The 16,121-nt window shown below is 42.0% G+C and overlaps 1 protein-coding gene across 2 annotated transcripts in view; it reads right to left on the bottom strand.

Annotated features, from left to right (window-relative positions):
• Positions 1 to 16,121, bottom strand: part of LOC127366162 (ATP-binding cassette sub-family C member 4-like) — a 35,799-nt gene that overhangs the window by 18,945 nt on the left and 733 nt on the right. Inside the window, exons 2-20 of one of the 2 annotated variants that reach the window (XM_051404987.1) lie at positions 15,792 to 15,902; positions 13,950 to 14,070; positions 13,606 to 13,830; positions 13,423 to 13,512; positions 13,155 to 13,318; positions 12,906 to 13,031; positions 12,428 to 12,677; positions 12,229 to 12,336; positions 12,034 to 12,147; positions 11,257 to 11,448; positions 11,007 to 11,101; positions 10,839 to 10,925; positions 10,621 to 10,717; positions 9,390 to 9,614; positions 9,069 to 9,200; positions 8,853 to 8,890; positions 8,465 to 8,559; positions 7,879 to 8,025; positions 2,248 to 2,327 (exon numbers count right to left, since the gene is read on the bottom strand). In XM_051404987.1, the coding sequence (XP_051260947.1) occupies positions 2,248 to 2,327; positions 7,879 to 8,025; positions 8,465 to 8,559; positions 8,853 to 8,890; positions 9,069 to 9,200; positions 9,390 to 9,614; positions 10,621 to 10,717; positions 10,839 to 10,925; positions 11,007 to 11,101; positions 11,257 to 11,448; positions 12,034 to 12,147; positions 12,229 to 12,336; positions 12,428 to 12,677; positions 12,906 to 13,031; positions 13,155 to 13,318; positions 13,423 to 13,512; positions 13,606 to 13,830; positions 13,950 to 14,070; positions 15,792 to 15,902 (2,497 nt within the window). The remainder of the gene's footprint in view (positions 1 to 2,247; positions 2,328 to 7,878; positions 8,026 to 8,464; positions 8,560 to 8,852; positions 8,891 to 9,068; positions 9,201 to 9,389; positions 9,615 to 10,620; positions 10,718 to 10,838; positions 10,926 to 11,006; positions 11,102 to 11,256; positions 11,449 to 12,033; positions 12,148 to 12,228; positions 12,337 to 12,427; positions 12,678 to 12,905; positions 13,032 to 13,154; positions 13,319 to 13,422; positions 13,513 to 13,605; positions 13,831 to 13,949; positions 14,071 to 15,791; positions 15,903 to 16,121) is intronic. The other variant, XM_051404988.1, reaches the window with a different exon arrangement.

Here is a 16,121-nt window from a genome sequence, read left to right as displayed (position 1 = left end):
ACCCGCCAGTGTTTTTAGACAATAGCCATCTTTTGCTCTGTGTTTGTGTGCGTCTTCAGCACTGCTTGCTGGGTTTGTGTCTGCACATTGTACGCATGCGCTCACTCTTTTTCTCACGCGCACGCAAACTATTTTCTCTCTCTCTAGATGACTTTAGGGTTTACTGCTGTAATTCATGAGCCAGTGTTTATTATTAATGTTTATACGCCATTAACATTGGTGAGACCGGGCTAAGCTCCCCTTAAATGAAAGTAACTGTCAGCTGGTGTCTTAGCATACACATGCTGACAAACTGAATTTGCGTGGATGGTTATAAATGTGTATGGACCCCACAGTGGTGTGACTTGGTCAAGAGCCTTCACACAAAATCCTCCACTGAAAGACCCCTGTACTCACCCCTTATTGTCTTGCCCTCCTCCTCTGCCCCCTCTCTGAAAATAGAGGCAACCCAGGATTTAAAGGTCAAGTCTACACAAAAGCTGACAGTCCCCAAAGCCTGAGGTGTTTTTAATTGACATTTCTGTCATTGTCTCCTGACCATAAAGAAGGAAGAGAAAGAGCCTATTTCCCAATACACTAAATTACTACTAAATGAGACCTGTGAAAAAAATAGGGCTCTGGGGTGTAACCAGGTTCCCCCAGCTTGAGGGAATCCCCTTGTTAGGTGGGTAGGGGGGCAGTGCTGAGGGGCTGTGAAGTGCTTACTCCACCATAATGGGGGAGGCTCTGGTGCAAATCCCTGCACAGAAGCGGCCTCTCCCCATAGAGAGAGATAAACCAGTTAGGGCATTGTTTATGAAGTTTCACTTTATTCCCCCCTGACAACCATTTAAACAATGACTATGGGGAAATGTCCCTCTGCGAATGAGCAACAATAGTCAGGATCAGCAGCTTTTCTGCGCAGCTAATACTGTGATAAAAAGAGTGAAAATCTTCCTTCCTGAAAGCATTAAAGAGTGCTCCATGAAAGACACCTGCAAACAAGAGCAGAAAGCAGCACAAACAAAAGTGTTTTGTCCAAAGGATGCCACCTTTGTCAGCTATCACAATCACTTCCCACTTTCTGCTGCAGCAAAAGACCAGCAGAAACATGTGCACATGATATATCCAATCTTGTTTTGACTGTTTATTCTGATGAAATGATTATTCACTGCAATTCAGAAACATGGTTAAAGACTATTGTGTCTCGTATTTCAACACAGGTAATGACTAATATGGTGGAGTGGACAAGTCACTCATGGAGTACAGTGAGGACATATGTGCAACAGAGTCTGTTTTCTGTCGTGACCTAGTCTACTTTCACTGTTTTCAGTTGGACCTATGGGCCTTCTACAAAGTTATTATTTTACTCCAGCCATTATTCACCTTATTATCAAAATGAGGGAAACTATAGCAGACAAAAACCTTTTGTGCGTATGATCTTTTGTGCTTTCAGCATTTAAGATGGCTTTTGTCTACTGTGAGATGGGTATCTGCCACAAACATCACTCAGGCATTGTGGAGGGGGGATTCGTTTTCAGTGCGCCTTTGTTCTATTCTTTGGCCCTAACCAAAGAGCCACGCCTGCTCCTCTACCTCGAATTGTGCACCGAACATTCCCTTCTTTGTGGCGCTAGGTGCATGAGCTGGCTCATCTCCGCAGGCTTTCGTGGGAGATGGCTGTCACGGTGGCAGGGTGGCATTTGGTAACCTAACCTGGTTATGCACCAGGGTGGCCGTTGGCTACCAGGCCTATAAGACTGTAGAGTATTGGTAGAATTGCGATGAGCGGGGTAAGTCCCGCTCTGGATCTGTTCCAACTGACCTGTCCCCCTTCCCCCTCTACCACGCTTCCAGCTCCACTCCTGAAAAACACATCGTACGCCTGCTGCTCACACTTCTTCTCTTTGCCACTCAACACATCCTCCTTGTCAACCCCCTCCCCACTGTTTTCCTCCACATCGGACCCATCATCCTGTGGCCTTTATATCCTCTTTGGTACCTTTCTCTCTCCCAATCACTTGCTTAGTCTCCATACACATTCTCTGAAGATGCCGCTTCTGTTGTGTCACAGTGAGGGAGCCACGCCCTCAGCCTATGTGCACACTTTTATTAAATCTGTGCAGGCGCTGGGCTGCGCTGGCGGGTAATCCTACAGTAATTGTTTCCAGATTAGGGGACCCGGACCACAAAGCAGGTTTAGCCAGGCATGAAATGGCCTTCCCATGCTGCAGCGCCAGCGACCAAACCTGCCGAGGTGAGACTCACCTGGATAAAGTCCACAAACGTCCATGGGAGCAGAGAGTCCAGGTAACCGATGTCCTTCGAAAACCTGTTGAGGATTCTTCCTAGGAAACAACACAACACAAGAGCACAGATTAGATGATGTATGTAAAATAGAATCACACGATGGACAGCAGAATACTGATTTATTTGTTATAAAGTGTATCATTAGTGCAATCAGAATTAATATAGTAAAATTACGTGTAATGAAATTTGCAGATCTAACTTTAAATTAGTTTAAAATAGTAGTTAGTTCGATATTCTTTATACATTAGCTATTCTGCACCCGTAAAGGCCAATATGTAGTTTGTTTCAATTTCCTTCAGTCTCACTAGACTATTGAGCAACTGTTACCAAAGTCCCCTCCAGTTTAATAGAAAAGAGCTTATACATTGAGTGTGATATCAGATGAAAAACACAGGCCTATCTAGATTAAACAATGAATCATTATTTGTCTAGCATTTCATAAAGACCGCCCTACTCTTGGCTGAATACGTGAGGGAACCTTTTGTTTGGAAACAAAAGGGCAACAGAAGCTGCGTACCTGCCTTTATGTTCTGACTGGCAGTGTCAGTGACGTTAATTGAGTTGCCTCCAATCTGCTCAGGTGTTCATTATTTTGGCTGGTGCTCTGCAGGTGCTGTGGCAGCCCTTTATTGTGACTCTTTTAGTAACTTTGCTCCCCTATTCTGATCCCACAGCACATAAGATTACACTCCAGCTGCTTTCACACACTGTTTACTGCAGGGTCAGTGATAGCAAATCCCCACACTACACTACCTAAAGGCAGGCAAGACAGAAAGTCTTTCTCTATCTCTGTCCCTGAAGGAAGCCCTCAGACTCTCTGAGGCAGACAAAAAGGAACCAGAGCCGTGCCAGCCTTGCCACTGCTAGAACTGGGCTCAAGTTAAAAGACAGGAACAAGCTGTGGATCTGTGTAGTCTATAGTGTATATTCCCTGTCAAAGCGCGTCCAAAATTGTGTCATAATGTTTCTTACTGTGCTTAAGCAACCCATTGTCTCTCACGGTGACACATCACTAAGCAAACAATAATATCTGTCTGAGGAGAATATAAATAAAGCAGCACTCACATATTTAGGGTACAACCCCTGATAAAGTGAAAGTAAACGAACAAGCATGCAGATGAGTTTATCTAGCCTCACAGAATAGGCCATGAAACCGGGTGTGACTAGGTGCAGGACCGAGAGAGGAAATGGCTAAGCGGCACGTTGGCAGAATGTGGCGGTATGGCACTCTAGAGGCGTGGCAGAGCCATGGCACCACTGACCTAAAAGTTGCCTCCCAGCCTCCAAGCCAGTCCTACGGAGGTGGGCCCTGTAATCACCTCTCTCCACGGCCGTAAGCAGCTTACAGCTTTATCCAAAATACCGCTCCTGCCTAAAAACATGCATGCAGACGAGGCCGGGCTCCCCATAACAGCCATTGCATAAACCCAGCCAGAGCATTATTCCCCGCAACAACCCAGCAATGCTCCAAATCAGTACTGATTCAAAGTCAAGTGGCGTAAGCATGTTGTACACTTGGAGGCAGACTAATCTTATTCACAGTGTGAGTGCCCCTTTAGCATACAGACATCCCGAGGGGAGGGTTCAAGCAAGGGGGTAAAGCTGCTACTATACTACTGTAGAATATTGCTGCTTTAGTCTGGGAATGGGGGGAGTACTTGTCAAACTGTGTTTGTGGAAGATCCAATAATATTTTATGTAATTTTACTGTCTAAGCCATAGATGACCTAAATCCATGCATATCTGACAAACAATACCAATAAGAAAAGGGTAGGTTTCTCCGGGTTACATCATACTATGGTTAGAGGGTGTTAGAGCAGGGAACATCAGTCAGCTATCAGCTGTTTGACAAGCGGCTCAGTTAACAGAGAGTTTCATAGGGGATGAAGTAAAAACCCTGCGCAGACTATAGAGGGGATACATTACAGTGATGCAGTTACACAAAGACATTCACTGCATGGAAATGCCTATGAGGTAAGATCGGCATGGGACAATGGCTTCAATCACTATGGGTGGTTGTCAACAATATCACCTATTGTGTAGAGAGGGGTATAGACGTTTCAGGATATCAGCAGCATTAGTATCAAACAATTTCTCATGGTTTAAGACTCCAGGGGTGATTTGCACCACTTTTTCAGGCTCAGGAAATATCAAGCCCTCCCAACTAAGGTGGCCCCTTAGGTGGAGATATTAGGTGAGCAGGGCCCCGAATCACACTTAAAGAAGTGGAACAGTGGGGTCCGGCTAGAGCAGGGCGTGTGGCAAATCGCTGTTCCCTGTAAACATCAAGATAAGGGGACGACTCAGAGCCGCTCCATGTGTGGGCCCCAGTGCAGTTGGAGGGGCCTTTCAGTGAGGCATGTGCGATAATGAAGGAATACTGGGGAGGGGGCTGCCAAGGCTGGAGGTGGCACAGCTCACCTGCACTTCCATGAAGGGCCTAGGGGCCTGGGGCAGCCTCCCACCGCCGGCGCCTTGCTGCCAATACTAATACATTCTAAATCCATTCTCTTCGCTCACACCGCCAGGCTCCTGCAATCTCCTCTCCTTCCCTTTCATGCAATTAAATAGTGGAAGTGCCGAGCGAGGGGGAGCCCTATCAGCCATACTGCACACACACACACGGCTCCATCTCCACATTCAATTTACACACCTCGATATCATCATCCTCTCTGCAGTACTTCCTCCACTTCGCTCTTAACACTCTTGCATCCCAGACCTGAAATACAGACATTAAAAACATTGCCTCTGTAGACACAATTAGAATCTCACATCACTGACTTCAGAAGATCTAATGTTCCCTGCGTCAACAGCAACTGAGTGACACCTAGCACTGAGATGGCCCACTATGCCGATGTGAAAGGGGGACGGTAGAAGTGTGCGCGTGTGTGTGTGTGTGCGTGTGTGTGTGTGTGCGTGTGTGTTTGTGTGTGTTGACTGAAACTCCACTCCTTGACTGTGCTGATGAGCTGAAGCCCTGGCCTGCAGTCTCTGAGGGGATTAGCCCACTCAATGACACTAAATTACAGGGATCAACATCAGCTCAACACATCCACCGCTGTCTGTGCTGCTTTAACTGGATCACATTTGGATGAACAGCTGTAATAAGAATATGAATATATTAATTTATATAAATAGGTATAATAGAGGAAATGGAAGTCTGTAGTGTTATCAACGTCACCTAGATATATGAGAAGGTACCAAATAGTATTGTTACAAAATATAATGCTTTTAATCACCAAAAGGCCCAACTTGGAAATCAACTATTTCCACACAGCACAAAAGATAACACGGAAAATAAGATTCAAATGGCGCAGAGGCATCCAGTGGCTGATACAGAATTCAATCAATCAATCATAATTCACCTCTGCTATACTCTATTGTTATAAACCACATTCACGGAATAACAAATAAGACCTTTGTGCAGCGACGCTTGAAATGGTAACCTTTAACTCTGTGGACAGCTATCAAACACTGGACCTGTTCAGCAGCAGCACACCTATCACTTACACATGTAAACAGTTGTCAAATCCTTAACAGCGCACAGTCACAAATTACTCACACTTATTGCTAGACAGTAGTGGATGTGGAAGCAGCTGGGATGGAAGTGGCAGTTATTGTGTAAAAGTAAAAATCTTTTAGACAGAAGCAGAACAGTAAGAAAGAAAAAAAAGAGGAGAGAAAAAAACAGCACAGCTGACAACAGCTGTCTTTGTCCTGGTCTTCTCTGTTAGCTTTAACTCAAGTGAATGAACCAGTTGACAAAATAAAGAGCAGGAAAAGAAAAAATATTTATTATAATTTATATTGTATAGATAAAAAAAAAAAGGTCATGTCCATTCTTAATCTACTGTTGACTGGATAAAGGACAAAAGAAACTCACTCTCTAAGACAGTTGTCTATAAATCCAGTCAGACACACAGTGCTGTTTGCCAGCCTGGAGGCCAAGCTGTAATGACTGGACTGGTCATACAATGGTTACTGATAGCAGCACAACAGCAATCAGATAGCAGTGTCTGTTAAGCCTCTCCTTTGCTGCGCTATTAAACAGATTATTACATTATTCAGAGTGTTTGTCCTCCTCCCGTGCGTAGATTATCAAGCAAGGCACACCCAGATAAGCCGTCAGGTAGTCCAATACATAACACAACGGCAGCAGTAAAAACAAAAGCCAAAGATTAAGACCTGTGGTGTTTGCTCCAAACACAGCTTTGCAAAGGAAAGCTTTGTCGCTACACCCACTTCTAATGCCAGGAGAAACCGCGAGCTCCTGAACACCCTCAAATCATATTTAGACTTGTGTTACCAGCTTATTATGACTCATTATACAGATACAAGTTCCCTTCTTGTTGAGAATTCCCACCCGAGCTGATTGTGTTGTACATGCATGTCACTATGAAGAGATTAGACTGAGTAATTATCTGCTGACAGGTGAACAATGCTCCAGAAAAATTAAAGTTATCAAAGTGGGCCACTTGACAGTTGACTTTGGATATGAATGACAGATTGTAGTGACATTACTTCACCTAATTAAAAGAGTTTTTTTAAGTATTATCACTAAATCATAGAGAAACAATAACAAGAGGCGCAAAACATTTTGCAAAATTATTTCAACAAATCTTGACATACGCTCTCAGTTTCATTGGTTTCTATTTTAAAAAGTGGTGCGAAACGCGCCTGAAGAAAAACCAGCAGCCCTCCCTGAGTAAAGTCAGACGTATTTGGAGTGTTTGCTCACTTTTAAAATCATGTCCATCTGCCCACTCCATTGACCCAGCAGCTACAGCCTATAAAGCTAATGAAATAATCGAAGATTTCTGATACAGGGCACAAGACAAATACGTCTGTATTTACACAGCTCACAGTCCAAACACAATACTGTCCAAGATCTAGAGCAAACAGTATTTATTCAATATGATTGTTTGCTTTTTGTTCAGGTTCACAATAAATGTGATAGCACTCTCATTACTTATTTTTAAATACATTATGGCTATATATTAAGTCATATCACAAGGTTTTTGACTGAATTTGCCTCTTGGTTACACAGGCTTTACTTCCCATCAGCGACTTTTAAGATGCCAGTTTATTCACAGTAAGATATTAAATCCCATAAATCCCACATATAAAAAAGCTCTTTAAACTTGTACAACTACAGTACAGTAGTAGATTGTTGATCTTATACTTCATATTAGATCTTCTGATTAACAATTATCAGTTTTTAATTCTTTTTATAAATAACATTACAATGTTATTGTGATAATATCAAATATTTGAATCATTCAAATTATTTAAAAATCAAAATGAGAATTTTAATACTTGAATACGTAAGTTATCATAATGTAGAACTTCATGGCAATGAAACTATGGTGTTTAAGGGCAAGCATATGAATGTTTGTAAAGTCGATCAAAACATGACAAATTAAGTAACAGTCTGCTCTCTAGTGGTGAGATGTTAGAACAACAACTTCCACAGCAGGTCCCACTGCATGTCTTAGAATCATCTATTAATTCCTGTATAACCATGCTACAAATTAATTATCAGTTATCGGTTATTTAAATTTACTCTTGATGAGGAGGAGGGACACTTACCAATTGGGTTGATGTCGAAAAAGTGTACTGGGGTCCGGAGGATGGCATTAAACATGCTGTTGTGCAGGGTTTGGGCCGAGCTCACCAGGACATTAAAGAAGAGCAAGCTGCGAAGGAAGCCAAACACTACTGAAGTAGCTGTTAAACCTGACAAAAGCACAGAAAAAAAAAATCCATCAGCACACTACAATGCTATCCTTGTGCCTGTTCCAAGGTCAGCTATGCATTTAAGGGGGCATTATTAAGCAGGCTGAATTACAACAAAAACAGATATATTCCACTTAAGTTTTTCTTTCAATCATGTTTTTTTTTTTTTTGTTTTGAATGCTGATCTATCACTGTGAATAAAAAGCCTGAAAGAGTGAAGAGACTGGGAGTCACAGGGAGACAATCAGAACAATCCAACAGCACAGAACTAGAAAGGCACTGCTATCTCCCTGTACAGCTGAGGCCCATGTACACATATACACTGGGCCTTGAAGGCCTTGGGCCACAGCCAAAGAACTGTGGATCTGTTCATTGAATGGCTGGCGTATTCAGAGCCTCAACAGTACACAAAAAGCAATGTGCGCTCAGTGAGCTTCACCTGCGTAAACACCTAGGTACAGGTCAAGGTCCAGCTGCCGAGGGAAGCTGCCATTGAGGTGCTCTGTCACATTGATGTGCTTCTGTTCAGAGGCCCTGCGAATCAGCCACAAAAGAACCAAAAATCCACAAGGACAAATAAACACAACAAAGAAAGAAAGCGGCAACATGAAGACACTATACAAAACACATTTCTCTTATCCTGAAGCACAAGGTCAGTTTCAACAAGTGATAGATAATGCCAAAGAAAAATGTTTGGTTCAGTCGTCTTCTATTAAATCATCAACCATTTCCAGTCTGAGAAAATATGTCAGTTTGTCTAACAAAACCTGCTATTCTTATTTTTGCCCGCATGTTTTTCACAAGGTCTAAAAGAAATAAAATCTCACCAGCAAGCGAGCCACCAGTCCTGTAGAACAAATGTAATCTAAACGGACACAAAAAACAAGCAAACACACAAAAATCTAATCAAAAACCTTTATTTTCACTACCATCATTCATCATTATCATTCATTTTAATGAAATTTATGAGATAAATTAGGTGCTCTATCTTTCTGAAATTGATATAAAACACACACCAAATGAACTGGAAGAAATTAACTCACATGTGCTAGGGCATTGAGTAAAATGAGGACCAGGAGGACCAGGAAGTTAGCACCTGCCCTGAAATACTTCACATACATACGTAGGCCAACGTTTCCCTCTGAGCGGCTTTCCTCCTCCGTTGGTTGCACTACCTGCACATAGACACTAGAGTAAATGCCAGTCATCCAGCAACACTTCAGATCGGGCTGTAATGAGCAGCAGGGAAAAGGTGAGTACCTTCTGCCCTCTAGTGTATGGTAGAACACATAACAAGCTTTTTCCCACAATGAGACCGCTACACATCGCTTAAAGCTTGATATATATGTTTCACATATACCTACCACTGCAAGTGGCTCTGCTCCCTCAATCAAAGAGTACCGAGAGGAAGAGAGGGAGGACATAGAGGACATTGAGTTGTCAGAGAGCGTATGGGGAAAGCGGGAGACAGAGACAGGGGTCGTGCCGTGCCTCTCCTCCTCCTGGCCCTCCTCCTCCTTAAGCAGGGAGGTGAAGTCAATTCCAGAGCCCTGCAGCTCACTGTAGGTCCCACGTGCCACCATCTGACCCTAGAAAGGACAGAAAAAAGAGATGCAGAACTCAGAAGACAAGAATATTCAAGTCCCAGCATCTGTAAGTGTCACAGTATTTAGGCAGAAGAACATGAACCCTTGCCAATATTATTAATAAAAACGACATTTATGTAAGTAATGGTCTCTTCAGTTGTTTTGTCCATACATTTAACTTTTCAGCTCTTGAAGAAACACAGTCTAGTGTCATGTTTATAGGTTTAATAACGAGTCACAACAGAAAGTTAAATAATGCCTTTTCTAATGTTTTACCTGTGTGTGATTAGTATTTTTTACTGATCAGGGTTGTGGTAAATGCTGTTAATCAATATCATGATTATATTTTATATCAACACTAAAATGACTATATGTCACAGAAAGATCTTTTAGCTCATTCCTTTAATTCTATGACCTTCACATACAGTCTATTGTAGCCTATGGTTGAGGAGTAGTTCTCATCAAGCGTGTTTGTAAGAGCAGCAAACACTACCTGCACCAAACAACAGACAGACACAGTTAGCAACTAGCAAGTGACTAATATATATAAATATATGTGTATATAAATCCAGGAATCAAAGAAGACTCGTTCTAATAATGAGCTGGCAATCTAAGTACCGTACGCAATTCCTTGTTTACATATTAGCAATGCCATCCAACTGTCAGCTTGTTCTTTAGTTCTTCTGCCACCTATTGGCCATAAATCAGATACTGACGCCTCATCAATACTCAGGTAGGGACCTGCTCTGTCATGTTCATAGGTCACACTGCTGATTACCGTGCATCTGCATGTCCTATACAAAACAGACCGGGAGAAGGACAAAATAACTTTCTTTTGATATTTCTTCTAGCCATGACACTGGGTCACCACTGGAATCTAAGCTGAGGTGAAAATGCAATACATAAGGAATGCTAGGAGGCAGTGACTGTTAACTCTGGCAGAGGTTTTTTACATGTAAACTGTTATAAACACAAACAAACATAGCGGTATACACACATGTGCACACACCTCCTTTAAGACAACAATTTGATCCGCAGCCTTCAGATACTGTAGTTGATGAGTAACCAGGATACGAGGCTTCTTCCTCAAAAGTCCACAAATGCACCTGAAGAAAACACATTTTTGTATTCAGAAACGAGAAATCTTTTTACCAACACAATAAATAACACCTGATTTACTGATGTGTACTTTCCACTGAAAACAATGATGTTTGCAACAAGACTTACTCTTCGAAGAGGTGCCGGCCCACCTCAGCATCCACAGCACTGAGTGGGTCATCCAGCAGGTAGATATCTGCATCCTGATACACTGCTCTAAAAACACACACATATGGAGGTTATCTCTGTCACTGTCACCAAGGGAAAAAGTGCATGCTATAAAGTTATCCAGCACACCTTGCTAAGCTGACCCTTGCCTTCTGGCCTCCACTGAGGTTGGCCCCTCTGTCCCCGACCATCGCCAAGTCACCACCTAGCAACAGGTCCATGTCCTGAACGTGGTCCAAATGCAAACCTTAGCAGTCAATCACATTTACACTAGACTCTCTACAAGCTAGATGTGCTAAAACCTTTCTAATACCTAGACTACTATGGAAATGCAGCGGGGCGTGTGATAATCAAGAACATGACTAGAAGTGATTCTCACTTTCTTGAGGGCGCAGGCTCTCAGAACTCTATCATACTTCTGGGGGTTGAGCGCTTTGCCAAAAAGGATGTTGCTTCGAATCGTACCAGGTAAAATCCAGGGCTGCTGAGAAGTGTATGTCAGCTCTCCCTTGACCTTGATTACACCACTTTCCTGACTCAGTTCTCCGAGGATGGCACTGAGGAGAGAGGACTGACGTGCATAAACACAGAACAAGGGTTAAGATTTAAAGAACAATCTTGACATTTTGGGAAATATGCATTTTTCTGCCTGGAGTAGAGGAGTAGAATAGATTGATACCACTAGAACTTGGAACTGGAGCCAGGAGGCAATTAGCTTAGCCTAGCATAAACAACTATTGTTCAAAAAGAAGCAAATAACTCCCTGTAAAACCACAAATCGAAGTTTCTGTTTGGGTATTAATTCAAGAGACAACATACAACATGTTAATTAAGAAGCAAAGTAGAGAAATACACCCAACATGCTGTTGGGTATATTTCTATTTCTAAGAAATACTAGCACTATTATCATACAACAGAGTTTAAAGTTAAGAATAATTCAGGGTAAAAATGAAGAAATTTTCTTATTTCTCACACATCATTGTCTCCATTTTGTCAGTAAAATCGAATGGCCCCAGTGACATTTGTTTGGCATTAAACCGCTGACTCAGCGCCATACTGCTGGTGAGTCATACTATTGATTACATTACAATATTAACTATTTTGAGTTATTTAACATGTCTCAGGTTTATAATCATGTGCGTGCATGACTACAAACCTGAGACCAGAGAACAGACCTGACCTTTCCAGCCCCAACAGATCCAATTACTGCCAGAAGCTGCTCTGGCCTCACTGTGAAAGACACGTTCTGCAAAGTTGGAGCCTCTAGCATCTGCAAGAAAAAGCAAATTAAGTGAAACACTGCCACGTAGTGACTATATATGAATCTGTAAATATCTGTTACTCTTCTCACCTTATCCCAGTAGCATATTAAATCCTGAATCTTCACCATGCAGTCCTTCTTCTCTGCCACAGGAAGCCCCTGATGCAGAGGAGCAACTTCATCCAGCAGAAGAAAGGTCTTAGAAGGAGAATCACATTCAGTGAGTTTCAGTTCCGATAGATCAATACACACTGCTTATAAATGTAGCCTCTGTCTGTGGTGTATTTACCTTAATCCTTCTAATGCTGATGAGAGACTCAGAGACCTTCTCTATGGCAAAGGGAAAGAAGAGTGTGATGGTGAGTCTGACCGCCCCGTAGAGAGAAACGGCCATAAAGACTCTGCTAGCAGATAACTGGTTTCCTGTCAGCACGTAGACGCAGACGGTGACGAAGATGATTATCTTGCTGGCCACAAAGAAAGACGCCATGTTTAGGCCACGTAGGTAGGAGCTTTTCATGATCTTGGAGATTTCCATTCTGTACAATTACAAGACATGCTGTCAGAAAACGCTGTTTAACATACATTAGCATTCAGATTTTTGACAGAATATAGGAGCATTTGTTCATAATATGTTTGTTAATTGAGATATTACAAAAGTTTGTAAATTATCTTAATGCATGACATGACATTTCTGAACTACTGTACTTTTGATGAAGAAAGAAGAAGAAAAAGATTTTTATTTCAGATCAAAGAAATTGATCTACCTTCTGACCTCATCCACCAATGCAGCAAAAGGTTTCTCCCACCCATACATCTTTATAACGCGGATCCCAGAGATGACTTCATTCATCGTTCGTATTCTGTCATCGGTCAAGGCTGCTGTTTCAGCCCTAAAGCAACAAACACAAATTGCAGCAACGGTACCAGAGCAACACATGACAGAAACTGTTCATAAGTAGAGACATCTGTTATTTGCTGCTATGTTTGATAGATCTGGTGAATTGACTACAGACCTCAGAGTAGAAAAAAAGCGTCCGAACATAGTCTGTATTGGCATCAAGATGAAAAACACAGCCATTCCCGCAAGGCATGATGGCCCAATCGCATACATCAACAATAATATCACGGTTGCTGCTTGTAGAGGACCAATCCACAAAAAGTGCAAATACAAGGTTACCTGTAAGAAAACAATGAAAAGGCCAGAATTACTGAGGTATTATCGAATGAGTAGACCACATACACAATATTAAAACATAAACACAGATACTTTCAGATAATTACCTCATCAAATTTGTTGACATCATTTGATAAGAGGTTTACAATTTGTCCTGTGGTAGTTTTGGCCAATGCTCTGCTGTTGAGACAAAGAGCCTTTGCAGAACAAAGGTGTTAAATCAAGTCCTACAAACCACAGGAATATGACAGAGGATGACATTTATACACAGATGTCTCACATTGACTGACCTTCCTATAGATCATGTGACACATGGCCACACGGATCTTCATCCCTTCTCGCTGGACATGGTAGAAATAGAGATGATGTAGGACAGCCAGGCCAATGGTTGACAGGGAGATGCCTGCAGCATAGCTGTAGGCCTCGTAGACTGCAGCTGTGTTGGTGGGGTCGTAACTCTCAAAGTATTCAATTATCTTCCCAAGTAGCACTGGCTGAATGACTTTGATAACTTCCTGATAGACAATGGGATGTAAAACAAATAGGTTCATGTGCTGCACTTGAACAAAACTTAATTCTTAAAACAGCATTATTCTCGGTAGACATTTAGTTTCACTGTGAGGCTGCACTGTACCTCTATAAAGATGTATATTCCAATGAGAGAGTATGATCTCCAATAGCACTGAACAAGAACTTTGCTAAGTTTGGGTTTGCGCAGCTCTTTTGCAGCCTGTTGAACCTCTCTGTTCCAGTACCTTTGAAAAGTGAAAAGAAAAACAATGGTTACCCAGTCAGTAATCTCTAAATAACTAATGATACTCACAATAAGGCACTGTTGCACTACTGAATGTCTTAAAAGAAATCACAAGAAACAATTCCATATATTTTAAGCAAAATAAACCAATATTATGATATCTTGCTTGTGGAGACAATAACTAAGTACAGAGATTTGAGGGTGTGGCTGTCTAAACGTACGCTTCTACACGATCATTTACTAAGTTACTGTTGTCAATTATTTGTAGCACGGCAGCATAATAACAAAATAGTTACGAGACTCTAAACTTTAATTTTTTTTTTCATTCAGTTTTTTTTGTTTTAATGTATTTTTTTGGCCTTTTATTGCCTTTATTGATAGTGACAGCTGAAAATAGACAGGAGAGGGGGGTAGAGAGTTGGGATGACACGCAACAAAGGGCACCCAACTTTCTTCTTTTTGCTCATTAAACTGAATGTTGAGTAGTTAGGAATTATAAAGAAATATAATTGTATTGCTCAGCTCTCTCTCTTCACAGCCACAGTTTAACACAAACCTCACATTACTGTAGCTGCAGTATCTAACTGTTTGGGTCGTCATCCATCATAAGCCTTAGCTGTGAACTACTTTCACCATACTCTTCTATTTTGGGCATCGATTATGTCTCAACTCGGTGGTACAGGGGCCCACTTCTTCCTGGAACAGAACCCTGGCATCAGACGAAGGAGCCGCTGACATTTTGACCAGCTGTAAACTGCTCCAGTATGTTATACCAATTATTATTCAGTGAGGCCAAAAGAAAGTATCTTCTGCCAGAAGCAGAGATTCCCATAATGTCACTAAACTGGCCACCCTACCTGTGCTTTCATATATCCTGTCTATGAACATCATAAAGTGGGACTAAGGTATATTTAACACAGTGAATACATTTTGCCTTTACGTCAAGCAAGATGACTGAGCTCTCATGTGGCAGCCCCTACTAGAGGTGGTGGGATTAGTGTGAGGGGAGGAGCCTGTTCTCACGAGTACTGTCTATATATAGGTGGGCTCACCTCCAAGCTCAAAGTCAACTCTGACACCAAACTCCGTCAAAGCGGGTGGTCTGTGGCCTATTTAGAATATGTCCAGGCCGAGTGGTGGGGATATCCATGAGCCTCTGGTTGGCTGTTTACACACATGGACTGTCTCCCAGTGGAAATAGGGTGTCATTTCAATATGACTGCTGCTTATTATGAGGATAAAGCTCTGACTGTCTTTATATTGTAGTTTTGAGTACTATGCCTTTGCTTAAGTGGTGGATTGGGTCCTGGAGAATGCCCAAACCTACAATTTACTATTATCTCTCAAGAGGACTTCGATGGGATTGACTATGAACCTTGTGTGTTAGTGGACATCTGTGCTCCTCATGGACTGTCCATAACAATGTACTAACATTAGAATGCGCACAACTGTACATGGTACCAGATCACCTGACGATCAGGTTTGTTTCATATGTCCAGAGGCCACATGTTCTGGACATTTAGCAAGAGGAGAGCTGAAGGGGTCTTAGGGGCGTTCAACCCTGCTGTTCTGATATTTGAAAGGTTGTATCTGTGTAAAATAGTCACAGGTCACTGTGGCGTCTGAGATTCTTTGAATCCTAGCCTTTTAGTTACTTTGGACTTTGGGAGAATCCCTGTAAATAAGCCTCCATCTATACATTATTCGATGTCCATACTGTACCATTGTAGCTCCTCCCCAAGTCTTTCTGATGAATCCTCTGGGAGAACTTTATACATGTCATCTTCCTCCAACTTCCTCTTGTACCCGATTCTGAACAAGGGATTCAGCCAACTGGAGATGAAGCATATAGAGTATGTTCACTAGCTGAAATAAACATTTGAGATGATGTCATAATGAAAACCTTGTTTTGGTATGAAAATTCCCAACAACGGGGACATAAGGTTTTCACCAGAAGACAGCTTTACATTGCTATTATATGGAAGCCGTCCACCTGTATGAGCTGCAGCATTTAACCACCATTGAGAGCACTTGTTTTGACACATAATTTAA

Source organism: Dicentrarchus labrax, unplaced genomic scaffold (assembly GCF_905237075.1).
Source record: "Dicentrarchus labrax unplaced genomic scaffold, dlabrax2021, whole genome shotgun sequence".
In the NCBI taxonomy this organism is placed as follows: domain Eukaryota; kingdom Metazoa; phylum Chordata; class Actinopteri; family Moronidae; genus Dicentrarchus; species Dicentrarchus labrax.
Note: the sequence above shows the minus strand (reverse complement) of the source record. Positions and strands in the feature narration are given on the sequence as shown.